At 40.9% G+C, this 15,625-nt stretch overlaps 1 protein-coding gene across 27 annotated transcripts in view; it reads left to right on the top strand.

The window, feature by feature from the left end:
• The window catches only part of Trpm3 (transient receptor potential cation channel subfamily M member 3), a 522,878-nt gene that overhangs the window by 376,274 nt on the left and 130,979 nt on the right, over positions 1-15,625 (top strand). For all 27 annotated transcript variants that reach the window (XM_085693719.2, XM_085693715.2, XM_085693717.2 and 24 more), the window contains one exon: positions 13,995-14,067. In XM_085693719.2, coding sequence (XP_085549845.2) covers positions 13,995-14,067 — 73 coding nt within the window. The remainder of the gene's footprint in view (positions 1-13,994; positions 14,068-15,625) is intronic.

Here is a 15,625-nt window from a genome sequence, read left to right as displayed (position 1 = left end):
CAGCAAATCAGGTTCAAAGACAACCCAAGCTTCCTTTGACTTCAGCTCACCCTGATGCTAAGACTCCTCTCTAGCTATGACAAGGTTGTGGCGAAAGCTCCACCTGTCTAAGACTTATTGTAAGGACTATGTGCCAAGCACAAAACAAGATCCGCACTCCAAACCTTCATTCTATCTCTCTTCACAGCAAACAGTTAGAAGCAATGCAATTGATTAACTACAGTACACTAATTAAGAGAACTATAATAAACCTATCAGATAAAATACCCTGCAAATATCAAGAGTATATTCTTGAAGAGTTCTCAGCAGTTCACAAATATTATGTTAATGGAGAACATGGCATGCAAAATAATATTTCAAAATATGCTCCTGTTTCTCTCCTGTGAAGAGAAAGGGGAAAGAGAGAGAGGGAAGGGAAAGGGTGGAAGAGAAAGAAGTGATAAAGGGAAGGGAATGGAAGGGCAGAGAAGGGAAGGGGAGCGGAGGGGAGGGGAGAAAAGGAAGCACACAGGTGTGCAAGCATATTACCTTTATAGGAAGAAAACTACATCTCTGGCCTCTTAACTACATTTCTTGGTGGGGAAATGTCTATTGTTTTGAAATTACGGCAGGATTAAAAAGAGGAAAAGGGAATCTAGGATTAGAGTACAAAGTGTACCCATCTTTCTGCAGTTCTGTTCATTAACTGTCAAGTTGTCTTTAGGGTCCCTCGGGGTAACACAGAGCTGAACAATGGTGTAGACATGACTCATTCTATAAGACAATCCTCCACCAAAATCAGCCTAAGTCAAATTATGAATCAAAGGTCAAATGATGAAAATAAACTAACAAACCTATGGTGTAACAACACATCATTTTTCAAAGTTTAAAAAAAATTTACTTACATAATATGCAAATTTATACACAAAAGCTTTATAGGACATGCTGGAATTTTATTAACGTCACCCAGTTCCTGTCTCTGCAGCACTTTTTATTCAACTAGCTCGGTACAAAATGTGAAGCTCATTCAAAAATATTTCATGAAAAGTTAGGCCAGTATCCCTGCAGTATCCACAGGTCCCACAACCACAGGCTCAACCAGATGCAGTCCAAAAATACTTAAAAGGAACTGTATCTGTGATGAACATGTACACACAATTTCTCCTCATAGTTCACTGGAAAATAATACAACCAAATAGCTATTCACAAGCAATTACAATGCAGTAGATATTCATTTAGAGTTGACATAACCAGCATGGAAGGTTATTCATAGTCTAGATGTCAAAATTCTGTTAAATCAAGGGGCCTTGCGCATCCTCTGAGTGTGATGCCCATGGGAGGTACTGGGGTCAGTCCCCATGGATACTAAAGGATGTTTATGGGTCATATGGAACTTGGGACAAGTAAATGAATCTGATATTAATATTCTAATTTTAAATTTGCATTTTTGTATCCAGTGTTGTTTTGCTTTCTCATCTGAAATTATATTTGAATTTCCTCTGGTTTCCTTCTTTCTTGAATATTAATATGCATGTCCCTTGCTAGAGTCAATAACATTGACAAAGTGACAGTTTTAACAATTTCATCCAAAAGTTCATTAAAACAGCTGAAAAATAAGTAGGAAGTTTCATGTTCCCAGCATTCTTTTCCTGAAAGTTCAACATTCTGCCTTGTATCAAGTCCCTTCTGATAATGCCAGAAAGAAACCTAAAGTCATTGTGTGCTTAGAAGCCTTTGATTGCCAACCTGGATTCCTATTTTCCCTGTCAATAGCCTTTTATCATTCCATATCTTAATGAGCATGTATTTTGCATTTTTATTCAATTGTTTCAAGTTATTTTAAATACTAGTGATTCGTAGGGGAAATGCTCTAATAAGCTTGTGGACTTTAAAAGGCCCTGGGACTGGGGTTGTCGCTCAGTGGTAAACCACTCTTCCAGCACGTACAAGGCCCTCAATTTGATCCCCAGCACTGTAAAAAAAAAATTAAAAATAAAATAAAAAGCACAGCATTGTGATGACTGAATTCTTGGATCTAATCCTTCCTTTCTTCTGAAACCTCTACAGAATTTAGTGATTATCCAAACAGGAGACACACCAGAAATGTATCCTGTCATGTGTGGGGAGGTAGGGTATCTGCTGTTTGGTTTTGAGACAATGTTTTATTTATTCTGTAGCTCAGGTTGGCCTAGAACTCATGGCAACTTCACAGGTCAACTTCCTGATACTGGGATTCTGATGTGAGCCACCATTTCCAGGTTGACATTCTTCTTCTGCGGAAACTGTCCTGCAGTATTTTAATGTCCTTGAGTCTACAAGTTAATGTTATTATAGGTGGATGTTTTGAAATTGCATGAATTTCCTATGCTGATCATCGATGTGTAGTTAGAGCATTTCTGTAAACTTCTCAGACATGCTACAAACCATTTGTCAGACTCAGATGCCATCTCCCAAACAGCGAGCAGCAGGATACGAGTGTGGAATGTTCCTTTCTATTTCTGATCGATTGAGCCAAAATGTCCTTGCAGCTTATGCCTGGTTTCCAGTGTAATGTCACAGTTATTTTCATTTTCAAAAGCTCTACTCAGTATCTATGCCTGCTTTCCCAGATTCGATGCCCACTGTGACAGAAATATGTCACGAATTAAGCTGATGAATAGGTACTTTGAAAGTGAGTCGGTTTAATTTTCCCAGTGTATTCTTCCATACCTTCTTCTTGTTTGACCCAAGACTTACTGAGTTTTAAAATGGAATATCCATGATTAATTCAGGGCATGACCTCTATTCTATTTTGTTGTCTTCACAGTGAGAAAAGACTCATTTATTTCCAAGAAAAAATGAATTAGGCTGCCCCCTAAGTCATTTTATGTTTCTGCAGCATTTCTCTGGAGTATATTTTTACTTTGAGTCTTTTTTCCTGTATGGAGTGTAGTTTAATATACATGGAAGCAAGGATTCAGACACCTTGGTGAAACATATTTTGGAATATCCTATGCTGCTGTAGCTCCCAAAATTTTTTATGTATGAAGTCCCAGTAAACAATGTTTTTAAGTTACATCCTACCCTCCTTCACATAAGACCTGTTCAATCTCACAACAACAGCACAGTATCAGGCAGACTCTTGTGCTGAAATTGATTCTTGGCACTTGGAGGGTATATTCTACTTCTTTTTAAATGTTTTATTTTCTTTAAATCAGTCTTTTAAACACAGCCATTTGGAGATAGTTCATCCACTCAACAAATGTTTACTGAGCTGGGACTGAGACTCCTCCCTGGGAGCTAATCTCTCCTTTATACAAAGTATGCATACAGGAGTCACAATGGTGGAAAGCCGAGTCTCAGAAAGCCTTACAGAATGATAGGAGCATAAAGAAAGTGTGTAAATTTCTTAAAATGTTTTGTGTAAAGAGGGTTAGTTCACCAAAGAAAGGGAGGAAATTCATCTAAGAACCCTCTGAATGGACAAAAGCCGAGAAACCAAAAACATCAGGGTCTAGAAAAAGGAGTAGGTTGCTCCACACAGCAGGATGGAAGTCTGGTATACAGACTTGGTTTGTGGCTGTGACAAGGAGAAATGCTAGCAAAAGGCACTATGCCAAGTGTGTAGTCAGCAAGAGGTGAGGTTAAAGAACAGCAGGGAGCACATACCAACCATCTTTGAATGCCCTGCTCAGAATCTCTCTGCCTTATATAGGGATGGAAGCCACTAAAAAGTTAATACAGATGTTTGCATGACTAGCTTAATGGGAAAGAATATGAGAGACAGGACTGTGGTGTGGGAGGTCCTTCTGTCGATGTGGTGTTTTTATTGGTTAATGAATAAAGCAACTGCTTTGGCCTATAGCAAGGCAGAATTTAGTTAGGCAGGGAAAACTAAATTGAATGCTGGGAGAAGGAAGGCAGAGATTAGAGAGAAGCCATGGAGCCCCACCAGAGACAGACACCGGAACTTTTTCTGGTAAGCCAGAGCCTTGTGACGATACACAGATTAATGGAAATGGGTTAAATTAAAATATAAGAGTTAGCCAGAAATACGTTTAAGCTATTGGCTAAACAGCACTGCAAATAATATGGTTTCTGTATGGTTATTTTGGGGCTGAGCAGCCCGGAACAAACAAGCAGTCACTCACTACAGGAGCAGAATCACCACAAAACTGAAGCTGTTACAGGCTGAGCAAGGCTGTGAGAGCAGGCAGCGAGAGAAAGGGGTCGAGAGAAGGCAGAAGCAATGCTGTACAGAATATTACACAACATGGCACTGCATACTGCACCTGCTCCCTCGTTTCCCCTCCTCAGGATGGCAGCGTGAGAGAGCATGGATCTCATCTGCCCACTCTGGTACTGTGCCCTCCACACTCAGCAGACTGGGCAGAGAGGCTCGGGAAAGCAGCTCAGTGAATCAGAACCATACACAACTTGGGAGTGACAAGCACGGTGACCAAATTTCTCACTTTTATCAAGGGACACAAAATAAAAATGAAGACAGGCAGTGAAGCTGGTTGGCAGTCAGGCGGAAGGGGTAGAAAATAAGGGAAGACTGTAAATTTTAAACACCTCTTCCCTTCCATATAAAAAGTCATTTATCTAAACTCGGGTACTTTGTCAAGAAGAAAGGTGAATTTGGGGGAAAACTTTTTTTAATGAGATGGTTTCCACATTTATTCTTTTGTATCTGGAAAACGGAGTTAATCTTCCTGTGTCCCATAATGCAACTTTGCGAATATAACCAGCCATGTCAGACAAGTGTTAGAGTTAGAGCTAGCGTTCACGTTGAAAATCGCAATGTTAAAAAAAAGAAAAATCAGTCTTTACCAAACTATCTATGAAACAATGAGGTTAGCATTCTATTTAGTTTACATTTTTATTACACTCATGTGTATGATATTTGATAAAATGAGACACATGGGTATCTCCTTTTCTGCCCCTCAAATGACAAAAAGAGACAAAATGAATTCTTAAAATATTTTTTCTTTTATGTTTAAAATGTAGTAGAAAGAAAGGATACTATGGGAAGGAACAAGAATTTTTTTTCCATAATTTCCTAATTAAAAACAAGAAACTAGGCTGGTCATGGTGGCTCATGCCTTAAATCCCAGTATTTGGGAGGCAGAAGCAGGCGGATGAACTAGAGTTTCAAACTACAGAACAAAAAGTGCATTTGTAAACTCAGCTGTTCTTTTCAGACCTCCTGAGAATCAGAATCCGCGAAGGAAAGAGTGAAGGCACCATAGACAGCAGAGAGCAACAGGTGAAGGAGCTCTCTCTCCCTCAGAGCAGCAGGTGAAGGAGCTCTCCCTCAGAGCAGCAGGCCCAGTTTTCTCCTACACATGCGTGCCCCTCCACGATGTGCACATCAGGGTACTCACAATGTTCACATTGTGAGGGTATCAGCAATGTTTACAATGACAGACAAGGGAAGCCTGCCTTGGGATAGCGGCTAAATTCACTACAGCACACGTAGATAGTGAGCATCAGGCCAATGACAAATCCACGGCGCCCACCTCTGCAGCTGAGAGCCCTGCTCTTCAGAACGAACTGCCACGTGGAAAGGAAAGGATAGAACCACCTAGAAAGCTGTCAACCCTGGAAGTGGTAGAAGGCGGCTCTATGTAGATAATTTTCACAACATTTTCATTTCAAATTTTAGCAGTTTTAGAATAGTGATAGCAATATAACATCTCGGGTCAGACAGGGGAGCTTATAATATAAAACACGTCTTTGGCATCCCCAGCTCTCCTTGGAGCTCCTTTGGTTCTTCTGAAGGCTCCCTTGCTCACAGTGTCAGCCCAGGTCCTTGTGTTCTTCAGCAGCAGCATTTGGGATGGCACATGGACAAGGAGGCAACCATGCCCACACTTCAGTTTTCAAAAATAAAAAACCCACAAAGCCCTTGCATGCCAACACCGTCTCAAGCTCCTTGACAACAATGCCAGGCACCTCTACAAGGACCCCTATAAATCCCTTAGGAACTCCCCACTCGTTGCCCCCCCATCCACATCTGTTGCTATGAAAGCCCGATAATGTTACATTTTAGAATAAATTTAACATGTGCATCAGGAGGATTTCGTCTGAAATGTGTTCTCTAATTGTACAGTGAGGTTTAGGCATTGGAGAGTTGAACATGTCAGGGGTGCATAGAAGCCCATTTCATAGTGCAATTTTCTTGATCTTTCAAATAATGGGCTCAAATACGACCCTGAATTCCTTCATCTTGCCATAAGTTAAATGCTTTTCGGCATATCTTTCAGGCCATCCAGCCCCGGAGAAGAGAGTTAACTTAAGCAATTAGTCAAATTACCACTTCTAACCTCAGGTTACCTCTCCAGCGTCTCTTCTTGAGTTCAGAACAAGATACAGCCACTTCTCATCTCCCACCTGGAATCTATGATGTCCTCAAGAATGCTAGGTACAATATCCCCATGGCTATGCAGGAGACACCCTATGAAAACCTAAGTCAGCACACACCTCCACCTGGAAGCCCCTACCAGAGACCCAGCTGTGACCACAACTCAAATACACTATATAGATAGGGTTTTTTTTTTTTGGTCATTTTTCTTATTTTTTATTTCAAATGCCTATGAAGATGTGTTAGTCTTTTATCTCTGTGATAAATACCTGAGGGGGGAAATTAAATGAGAGAATTAATTCCTTTATCTCCTTGTTTGAGTCCATAGTCAGCTGGCTCTACTGTTGTGAGCCAAAGAGAGAACACCATGGCAGTGTTGTGGTAGAAGTTGATCACCTCATGGCAGCCAGGGAGCAAAGACAGCGACCGTAGAACAGGACAACACCCAAGGTGCACTTCCCAGTGACCTACATCTACCTAGGCCCCATTCACCGATGTTTCTAAAACACTACAGAATAATGCCAGAGAACCAAGCCTTCAACGCATGAGCCTATGGAAGAACATCTCAAACTCAGACCAAAACAGAAGGCTGTTCCGTTCACACCTTCGGCCTCGTAGCCGTCCCAGACTCTGACCTCCACATATGAGCTGGAACAAAGGCAGCTCAGCTGGGAATAGTGTGTTCTTCCCTCCTTCATGCACTACTGTCTAGACAGGATGAGGGTAAGAACAGGTGCTACTCAGCTTCAGAGTTCTAGCTTTTGTGTGACCTTCCCAAGCTACTTTGTCTCTGACTAAACAAGCAGAAGATGTCTGAGGCAATTGGTAATGTAACAATCTATGGCTCCATCTATTCTCTCCATCACAGTGACAAATTTAGACTATTTGCTAGGAAATCCTATACAGTTTCTTTCCTATCTAAGTGGAAATAGGCAAACATTACTATCATCCCACCTTATGAACAGAGGAGACTGCTGTGTACAGAAGGGTGCAATGGTAACTCATTGTGGACATTCAGAACCTTTTGGGTGACTGACATAGCTTTCTCTTCCTGGAAATTCAATGTCTCCCTATTTGCTAAACACTCTTCAGAACGTTTCCTCTCTCCCAGAATGTGCACGATATGCCAGAGTCACATGGAGGATCTGAATGCTAAAGTGTTCATGTGCCAGGTGTCTGTCCCCTGAGCATGTGAGGCTGTGCGACACACATTCCTAGTGTCAAATCCACAGTCAGCTGGACTCCATCAGCACTGAAATGGGTTTATCATTTGCTTTGTGCAAGGCTATCTTCTGATTTATTAAATGACTCTATGATCAGCTTTGAATAACTATTTAGGAGTTATAGGCATGATAACTAAGCCTTATTAATTTCCCCATCTAATCTAAATATTCATAGCAATGGTTTGTTAATTGTGTATTTTATATGTTCACCTTGATAAAGATGCACACATTTTATTACGTAAAATGGGGAGTTGAAGATCATATATTTGAAAACAAATATCACTTTTCCTGACACAAAGAAAATGTTCCCCCCAAACAGGACTTTTTCTAACTGGGAAGAGGGCTGCTATAGTACACCCAGACTGCTGTAACAGAATGCTATAACTCGGGATTCTAATACATAATGTAGATTTCCTCCCTAGAACTCTGAGTGCATAAAGGCCAGAGTCAAGGGGTCACAGGTGTGAAGGGCTCTTTCTGGCTCCTAAGTGGCTCCTTCTGGCTGTGTCTTCACATAGCAAAAGGAATGAGGCAGTTCTCTATGGGCTGTCTTATAATGATACTAATTTATAGCCCTCATTAATCAAGACCTAGCATTCTCTTAATTGCCCTACATCCTATAACCATCACCCTAACCTTGGGCTTCAACATAAGAATTTAGAGAAGATGATCAATAACACCACGGATGGGACACATGAATGGCTGCTATATAGCACATTCAGATAAAAATAAGCCTAACTGGGGTGCCAAGCTCCATAAAGAGGACATATCATATTTTAGTAGCGGATAGGAGAGGTAGCACTAAAATAACTATCTTTAGCACATGATTGGGCAGTCATGATGGAGATATGTTATGGGTGTAGTTTCTGATATTACCATGAGACAATATTTAGCAATGTATGTGTATGTAAATTTACAAAATGCAATAACAATTAGTGAAAAATGAGCCAGGAATTTTTTTGAACAGGGAGGGGTATCTGGGAGGGTTTGGAGGAAAGAAATGAAAGGGAGAATGTTGTGTGGAGGCTGCTAGTGTGTTCCCAGCCGCCCTCCGCTGGTGTGGGAGAATTTTCTGTTTTCTGTCAATCATATTTTAATAAAATGCTGATTGGCCAGGCAGGCAGTATAGGCAGGAAAGCCAGACAGGAAGTAGGGGTGGAGCAAGGAGAACAGGAGAATTCTGGGAAGCAGGGAAGTTCCTCTGCGATTCCTGCGCAGACCATCGAAGAGGCAACATGTAAGCTGTCACACTGAGAAAGGTAATGAGCCCATGTGGCTAACATAGATAAGGATAATGGGGTAATGTAAGTTATAAGAGGTAATAAGAAGCCTGACCGAATGAGTCAATCAGTTTATAACCTTATGGAGTCCTGTGTGTAATTTCTCTTTGGGATTTGCCGGCTGTTGGGGTACCGGGCGGGACGGAAACCCCAACAAGCCGGCCCTCATGTTACATATGGCGCCCAGACGTGGATAGGTGAGTCCACGGAAGGCCTGGGAGAGTTTGGGAAAGAGTAGAGTGGGGTATGTTTTCTTGGTGGCAGCAGTTTTTCGGTTCTGCTCTGCTTGCTAGAGGCGGGCAAGTGCTCTCATCTAGGAGAGGCTTCTTGACTCAGCCTTGGCTGCAAAACCTTGCAGCTCATTGGGAGGTCCTGCCACGAAACACTTGGATGCTGTTGGTGGAGAGCAGAGCGCATGCTTTTCGGTCGTAGCAGGAAAAAAGCTGTGCTGTTTTGAAGTGCCGGCTTTCTGGGCTGTCCTGCCAGGACAAACTCTGACTCTTGCAGGCAGGCAGTCCGACTGAGTGTGGTCTGTGAGCAGAATGATGCAGCTTGCTTGCTAGCAAGGACCTTGAAATGCCATAGAGTTGTGGCAGTGAACACAGTTCTGGCTGGTATCTCAGCCATGAGACTGGAGAGCTGGGGAGTGGGCTAGATCCAGCCATCAAAGCCATGGTTTTAGGCTCATATGGTCAGAAAAAGAGAGACATATAGTAAAAGAGAGATTCAAAGAGGAAGAAAACCTCTAAATGGTTTACAGTGTGTATATGCAGGCTAAAAGTTAAAGTTCTTAAAGTTAAAAGGAAAGAAAGAGAGTAGTTGGGTGTGGTGGTACACACCTTTAATCCCAATGACTGGGAGGCAGAGGCATATTGACCTCTGAGACTTTAAGGGGTCGAGGTAGATTGACCTCTGTGACCTCAAGGTGTGGTAGTACACGCCTTTAATCCCAATGCCTGGGAGGCAGAGACAGATCTCTGTGAGTTCAAGGTGTGGTAGCATACACCTTTAATCTCAGCACTGGGGAGGCAGAGACAGGAGGATCTCTGTGAGTTCAAAGACAGCCTGGTCTACAGTGTTATTCCAGGACAAAGATATACAAAGATCCTGTCTCAAAAAGTAAAAGTAAAAATAAAAGAAATAGAGGTTAAAATAAAGCCATATAAAGATGGAAAATACACAGAGAATGTTCATACTGTATGCTATTATGCTCTCTTTAAATTGTTTGATTGCTGAGGAAGGAGCAACAACTGCTAAAAGACTTTTGTTTATAAATGCTGCTGAACTAACCCAAGATAGAAATTTTGAAAATACCTTGGCTTCAAAATTGAAGTCAAAAGGTATGTTACTTTGGAGAAGAGATTTTGCTTTTGTTTCCACAGAAAACGAGAGGCTTTGGATTTATTCAGAGTTAAGAAAAATCACCTTTGACCAAGGGAGGCCACCTGAAAAATCTCCGACAGGAATAGATGGCCCAGATGTCTGAGTTTTACATCCAGAACAGATTCAAGACTACTGCCTGAGATGATCAAGACTCACAGGATACTCCAGTCAGGACTTGATTATAACTCTAAATTTTCTTTAGGTCCCCATAAGATCATCAGCGCCCCCAACCAGCAGGAAGTAGCCTGAAATACTACGCCCACATTCCCAACAAATGGACTATGGGTATTTTTCTTTGTTTAAAAAAAAAAAGAGGGAAATGGTGTGGGAGAATTTTCTGTTTTCTGTCAATCATATTTTAATAAAATGCTGATTGGCCAGGCAGGCAGTATAGGCAGGAAAGCCAGACAGGAAGTAGGGGTGGAGCAAGGAGAACAGGAGAATTCTGGGAAGCAGGGAAGTTCCTCTGCGATTCCTGCGCAGACCATCGAAGAGGCAACATGTAAGCTGTCACACTGAGAAAGGTAATGAGCCCATGTGGCTAACATAGATAAGGATAATGGGGTAATGTAAGTTATAAGAGGTAATAAGAAGCCTGACCGAATGAGTCAATCAGTTTATAACCTTATGGAGTCCTGTGTGTAATTTCTCTTTGGGATTTGCCGGCTGTTGGGGTACCGGGCGGGACGGAAACCCCAACAAGCCGGCCCTCATGTTACACTCCGCTTGTTCATTTCCCGGCCGCCCAGACTCTCGAAATAATCACACAGAATCTGTATTATTTAAATCACTATTACTTGGTCAATCACTTAAACGTATTGCTAGCTAGCTCTTACATCTAGAATTAATCCATCTCTATTATTTTATATTTTACTACAAGGCTCGTGGCCTACTGGCAAAGTTGCAGCATGTCTGTTTCTGGCAGCGGTGCCATGGCTTCTCCCTGACTCTGCCTGCTTCCTCCCAGCATTCAGTTTAGTTTTCTCTGTCTACCTCTATTCCCTGCACAGGCCCAAGACAGTTTCTTTATTCACCAATGGTATTCACAGCATACAGAGGGGAATCCCACATCAGGAGAAATCTTATAAGTAAAATACAATCTCAAAAATAAAATTTTAAAATGTGTCATATTTAAAAACTGTCTTAAAAGAACATGTAACACAAAAATAATACATTAATTATATGATCTATACTTTTATTTTGTATTTGGGAATGAATCTAAGAATTCCATTACATGATAAAAAAATCTTTGCAAGTTATGATATTCTCCTTTATTTTATAAAAATTTTATACATTTTTACATATTGAATCCATTTGGAATTTTATCTGCATGATTTGAGAGGTAGAAAAGGAATTCAGATTTTTAAAATGGAAAGGTACAGTGTCCGCACTTATTGCTCAGGGCAGTGATTCATATCCACAGTCCTAGGTATCAGGGGAGCTGAGGCCATAGATTGCAACTTTGAGATCAGCAACATAGCATGACCTTTTTATTAAGGGAAAGAGAGGAAAGAGAGAAGGGGGATGGGAAGGAAAGGAAAGGAAAGAAAAGAGAAGAGAAGGGAGAAAACAAGCATATTCTCCCCACTGACTTCCAATGATTCTTTGCCTCGTTTCAAATGATTACATACGTGTAGGAATATCTCTGGGTTGTATCTATTTCATAATTTACTCATTGTTTCCAATGTCAGCAACATACTGCTTTGAAATTCTTTGATTTGGTAAATTATTCTATAACAATTGTGTGTGATTGTGACTATTTGAATCCTAGAATCAGTCTGTCAAAGGCACAGAACACTCGTGGGGTTTTACTGAAACTTCAACTAACTGTAAACTCACTTAGTAAACAATGGCTTATTTTTGAATTGTGCTTTCTGATTGGTTAGCTAAGGGCATGCATCATTAGCAACCTTCCTTGTCCTTCAGCCAAGTTTGTGCTTTCCCATTATGATCTTTACTAACTCTTCGAGGAGTCGGTGAGAAGATTCCTGAAAATAGATTAAGGCTTGCTCTGTTACAAAAATCCTTCTCTAACTTTTTCATGCAAATTTTTGCTCCAAAACGGTTCTTTAGCTCATCCCGGCTAGAAACCAATACTTAGCCGCTGCTTGTCTTCGCCTTTTAAGCCGGGAAACTTGCTCTGTGTAGTCAACATTCTATACGTGAAAATGAAAGCCATCTGAGAAGATGACTTCTCAGGGCACACAGTAGGAACAAATCCAGTGTTGCCCATCAATGTGGATGCCAGTGTTTCCTGCACGCCCATAAAAGATTCCCCCCAAAAACATACACCGGGACCTTTGGTGAGCACAGAGGACGCATACAAATAACATTTCTTGGGGCTTTCTTTTCATGTCAGCAAAGTTTAAGGTTATGAGGGGAATTCTTCAGTGCCATAAAAGTAGAGATTACCCCCAATTGCTAGTTTGTGGTAGCAGTAACAATTGTTAGTAAAAACATCTCCTCTAGAATGAGTCTCCCAGCTCCCTCTTTCTCCTGTCAACAGTCAAGTCTCAGGAAAGAATTAATTCTTCGCTGATGCTTCTTCCCTCTCCTTCCTGTTATTCTTCCCCAGAGACCGTGTTTCTCTCTTATATTACCAAGGAAAAGATGTTACTTTACTGCTTTCCGTCCATTCCTTACCATCTGGATATACTGCTAGATTATTCTAAAGGATATGCGGTCATTGAGAGGGCTGAACAGCGATACGCATCCCAGTGTCAAAACTTTTGAATGTTGTCTTAGTTGAGGTTTTTATTTGCTGATAAAAATACCATGACCAAAAGCAACTTGGTGAGGAAAGGGTTTATTTCAGGTTAAAACCCCCAGATCATGCTCCGTCACTGAGGAAAGTAAGGGCAGGAATTCGAAACAGGTAGGTGAAGGCAGGAACTGAAGCAAAGATCACAGAGGAATTCTGACTTGTTCCTCCTGGCTTGCTCCTCAACCTAGTTTCTTCCTCTTTTTTATTATTTTATTTTGCATATATGGGTGTCTTATTTTGCAAAGATGTGTATTTCTGTGCAACATGTCCATGCTTGGTGCTTGCAGAGGCCAGAAGACATTGTCAGATCCCTGAAACTGGAGTCACAAACAGTACTTCCATGTGGGTGCTGGGAATTGAAACGGGATCCTCTGGAAAAGTAGCCAGAGTTTTTAACCATTAACCCATCTCTCCAGCTCCTGAAGCCTACTTCATTGTATACCCAGGACTATCTGCCCAGGAGTGTACTGGACCCTGCCACATAAATTGTTAAACAAGAAAATTCCCTATAGACTAGTCTATAGGACAATCCTACAGAGGCACTTTCTTAGTGAAGAATACTTCTTCCCAGATATGTCTAGACTGTGTCAAGTTGACAAAACCAACCAACACAGATGACGATTGCTAAGGAATAAGTGTAGAGGTGGTTATAGTGCACATTTGTGCACATGCAGTGGGCCATTTTCTATAGAACATAGTGGCCAGCTATCTTTAAACACAGTTCTTCACCCACGATCTGTGTTACAATTGACATATGTTGCGAATCCTGAAAGCCTTGCTTGACAACCACTGTCAATACAGTAATGTGAGATGGTCCCCACTTGGAGACTATTGGCACATCTCCCTCTTAATGAATGGCAGAGTCCATTCCTCTGATCCTCATTATGTACGCTTGCCTTAGACTTAAGAACCTACTTCCGGGATAGTAAAACTGTCACTGCTCAGAAGTGGTTTCATTGATTTGATTTCTCTCTGGAGGACAAGTGTGTTGTTAACCATCTCCTTGTCTCAAATTGCAGATCACAGTATTTCGAATGGGATCAGAAGGCCACCAGGACATTGATTTAGCTATCCTGACTGCATTACTCAAAGGTAAGAGTTCCTCTATCCACATAATACAAAAAGTAATTTAAATGGATTAACATAGACACCTTATGTCTCCTATTAATGGACTTAATCCCAAATGATTTATGTCACATCTAATTACTGACAACCCACTGACCCATTGTGTAAGACAGTGCTATCACTATTGAAGCCTTTTAATGCCGACATGTTGCGTGTGGCTCAATTTTGTAAGTTTTGAATAGAATATTACTCACATCCATTGAAATTTAAATAAAAATTTAATCATAAGAATTTAAGTGAAAAATGTTAATGGAATATGAAAAATGCTAAGTTATCTAAAGTTATTTTATAATTATTACTTTATTTTCAAAGCCATCTAAATGAGTATGAGCATAGATGTGTATATTATTAAAATTAAAAATCAAATATCATTCAGAAGACAGAGAAATGAAACTTAGACAATACTCCTTGTTATAACTGAGCATTAGACAGAACTTTAAGTTTCCAGTTTGACATAGTAAGCACAGGCATGCTTGGATTATTGGATCTTAATTTATAAGGTGGATATTTGTCCTACTCTCTAGACTCAGTCCTTCAAAGCTATCTCACTACCTGCCCTCCTCCTTGGAGCCATAGCCAAGTACAGGCCAATTTCCTCTAGGTTCTTTAGATGAAGCCCCCTCTTCAGTCTACCTTAGTGAGCAAGCTACACTTGACAAAACTTTTAATAAATTAATATAAACAGAAGAAAGACCTGTTCAGATCTAAATTTCAGGCTGGAAGTATAAGAAAAACAAACCATTAGTGTTTCTGAGTGTGGCTGTCAGTCGCAAAAACGTCTGTGTTCTCACTTAATGCATTAATTATTAATGCATCTGCAGTGGCCCTTATCACCCGACTCGTCACTGCGTGCCCATGACCTCCATAGACTATAAGGTCAATGAGAGCAGAAAAGCTGTCTTATTCACCTTCTCATCACGGAACTTAATCCCCAATTCATACAGCCTTCAGTTTTTGTTGGATGAAAAAGTGAATGGATTACTCAGTGATCCAGTGATAGAATCGAAGTTCTATATTTCAGAGTTAAAGGGACAGTTACTTCATGCGCTGTTTCTAGAATATTACTCTTCTTTCACTGCCGCTATTTTCTTGAAAACGTATCATGTGACAGTGGCTGTGCCAAGCTCCTTATGACTATGGTAAACACTAATCACGGCAACAGCTATGTGATGCAGGAACTAATTGAATCTCCCTTTGCCAACAGAGTAAGAAAAGCTACACAAGGGGAAGTAACCTGCTGCACAACACAAACTCATGATTATGTTTGAACTTAAGACCAACATATCTGACTTCTCCCTGGACCTCATGAGACCCTTAGACAAACGTGAATATCAGGCTTCCCTGCTCATTCCCTGAGTGTCTATATGCGTTCACTTAGACTCCTGATTGCATTTCAGGAGATTTCCATCCCCTCATAGTGTGTGGTGTATCCTAGGTTGGACATTTCTGTAAGATGTTTCATTTCAACTACAAATATAAATGCTGGAAAGGAGAATTAAGGGCCTGAGGCTGGCATGAGTAGGTT

Source organism: Myodes glareolus, chromosome 7 (genome assembly GCF_982192425.1).
Source record: "Myodes glareolus chromosome 7, mMyoGla1.1, whole genome shotgun sequence".
NCBI lineage: Eukaryota > Metazoa > Chordata > Mammalia > Rodentia > Cricetidae > Myodes > Myodes glareolus.
The sequence above is the reverse complement of the archived record's forward strand: the minus strand, read 5'-3'. Positions and strand labels throughout refer to the sequence as shown.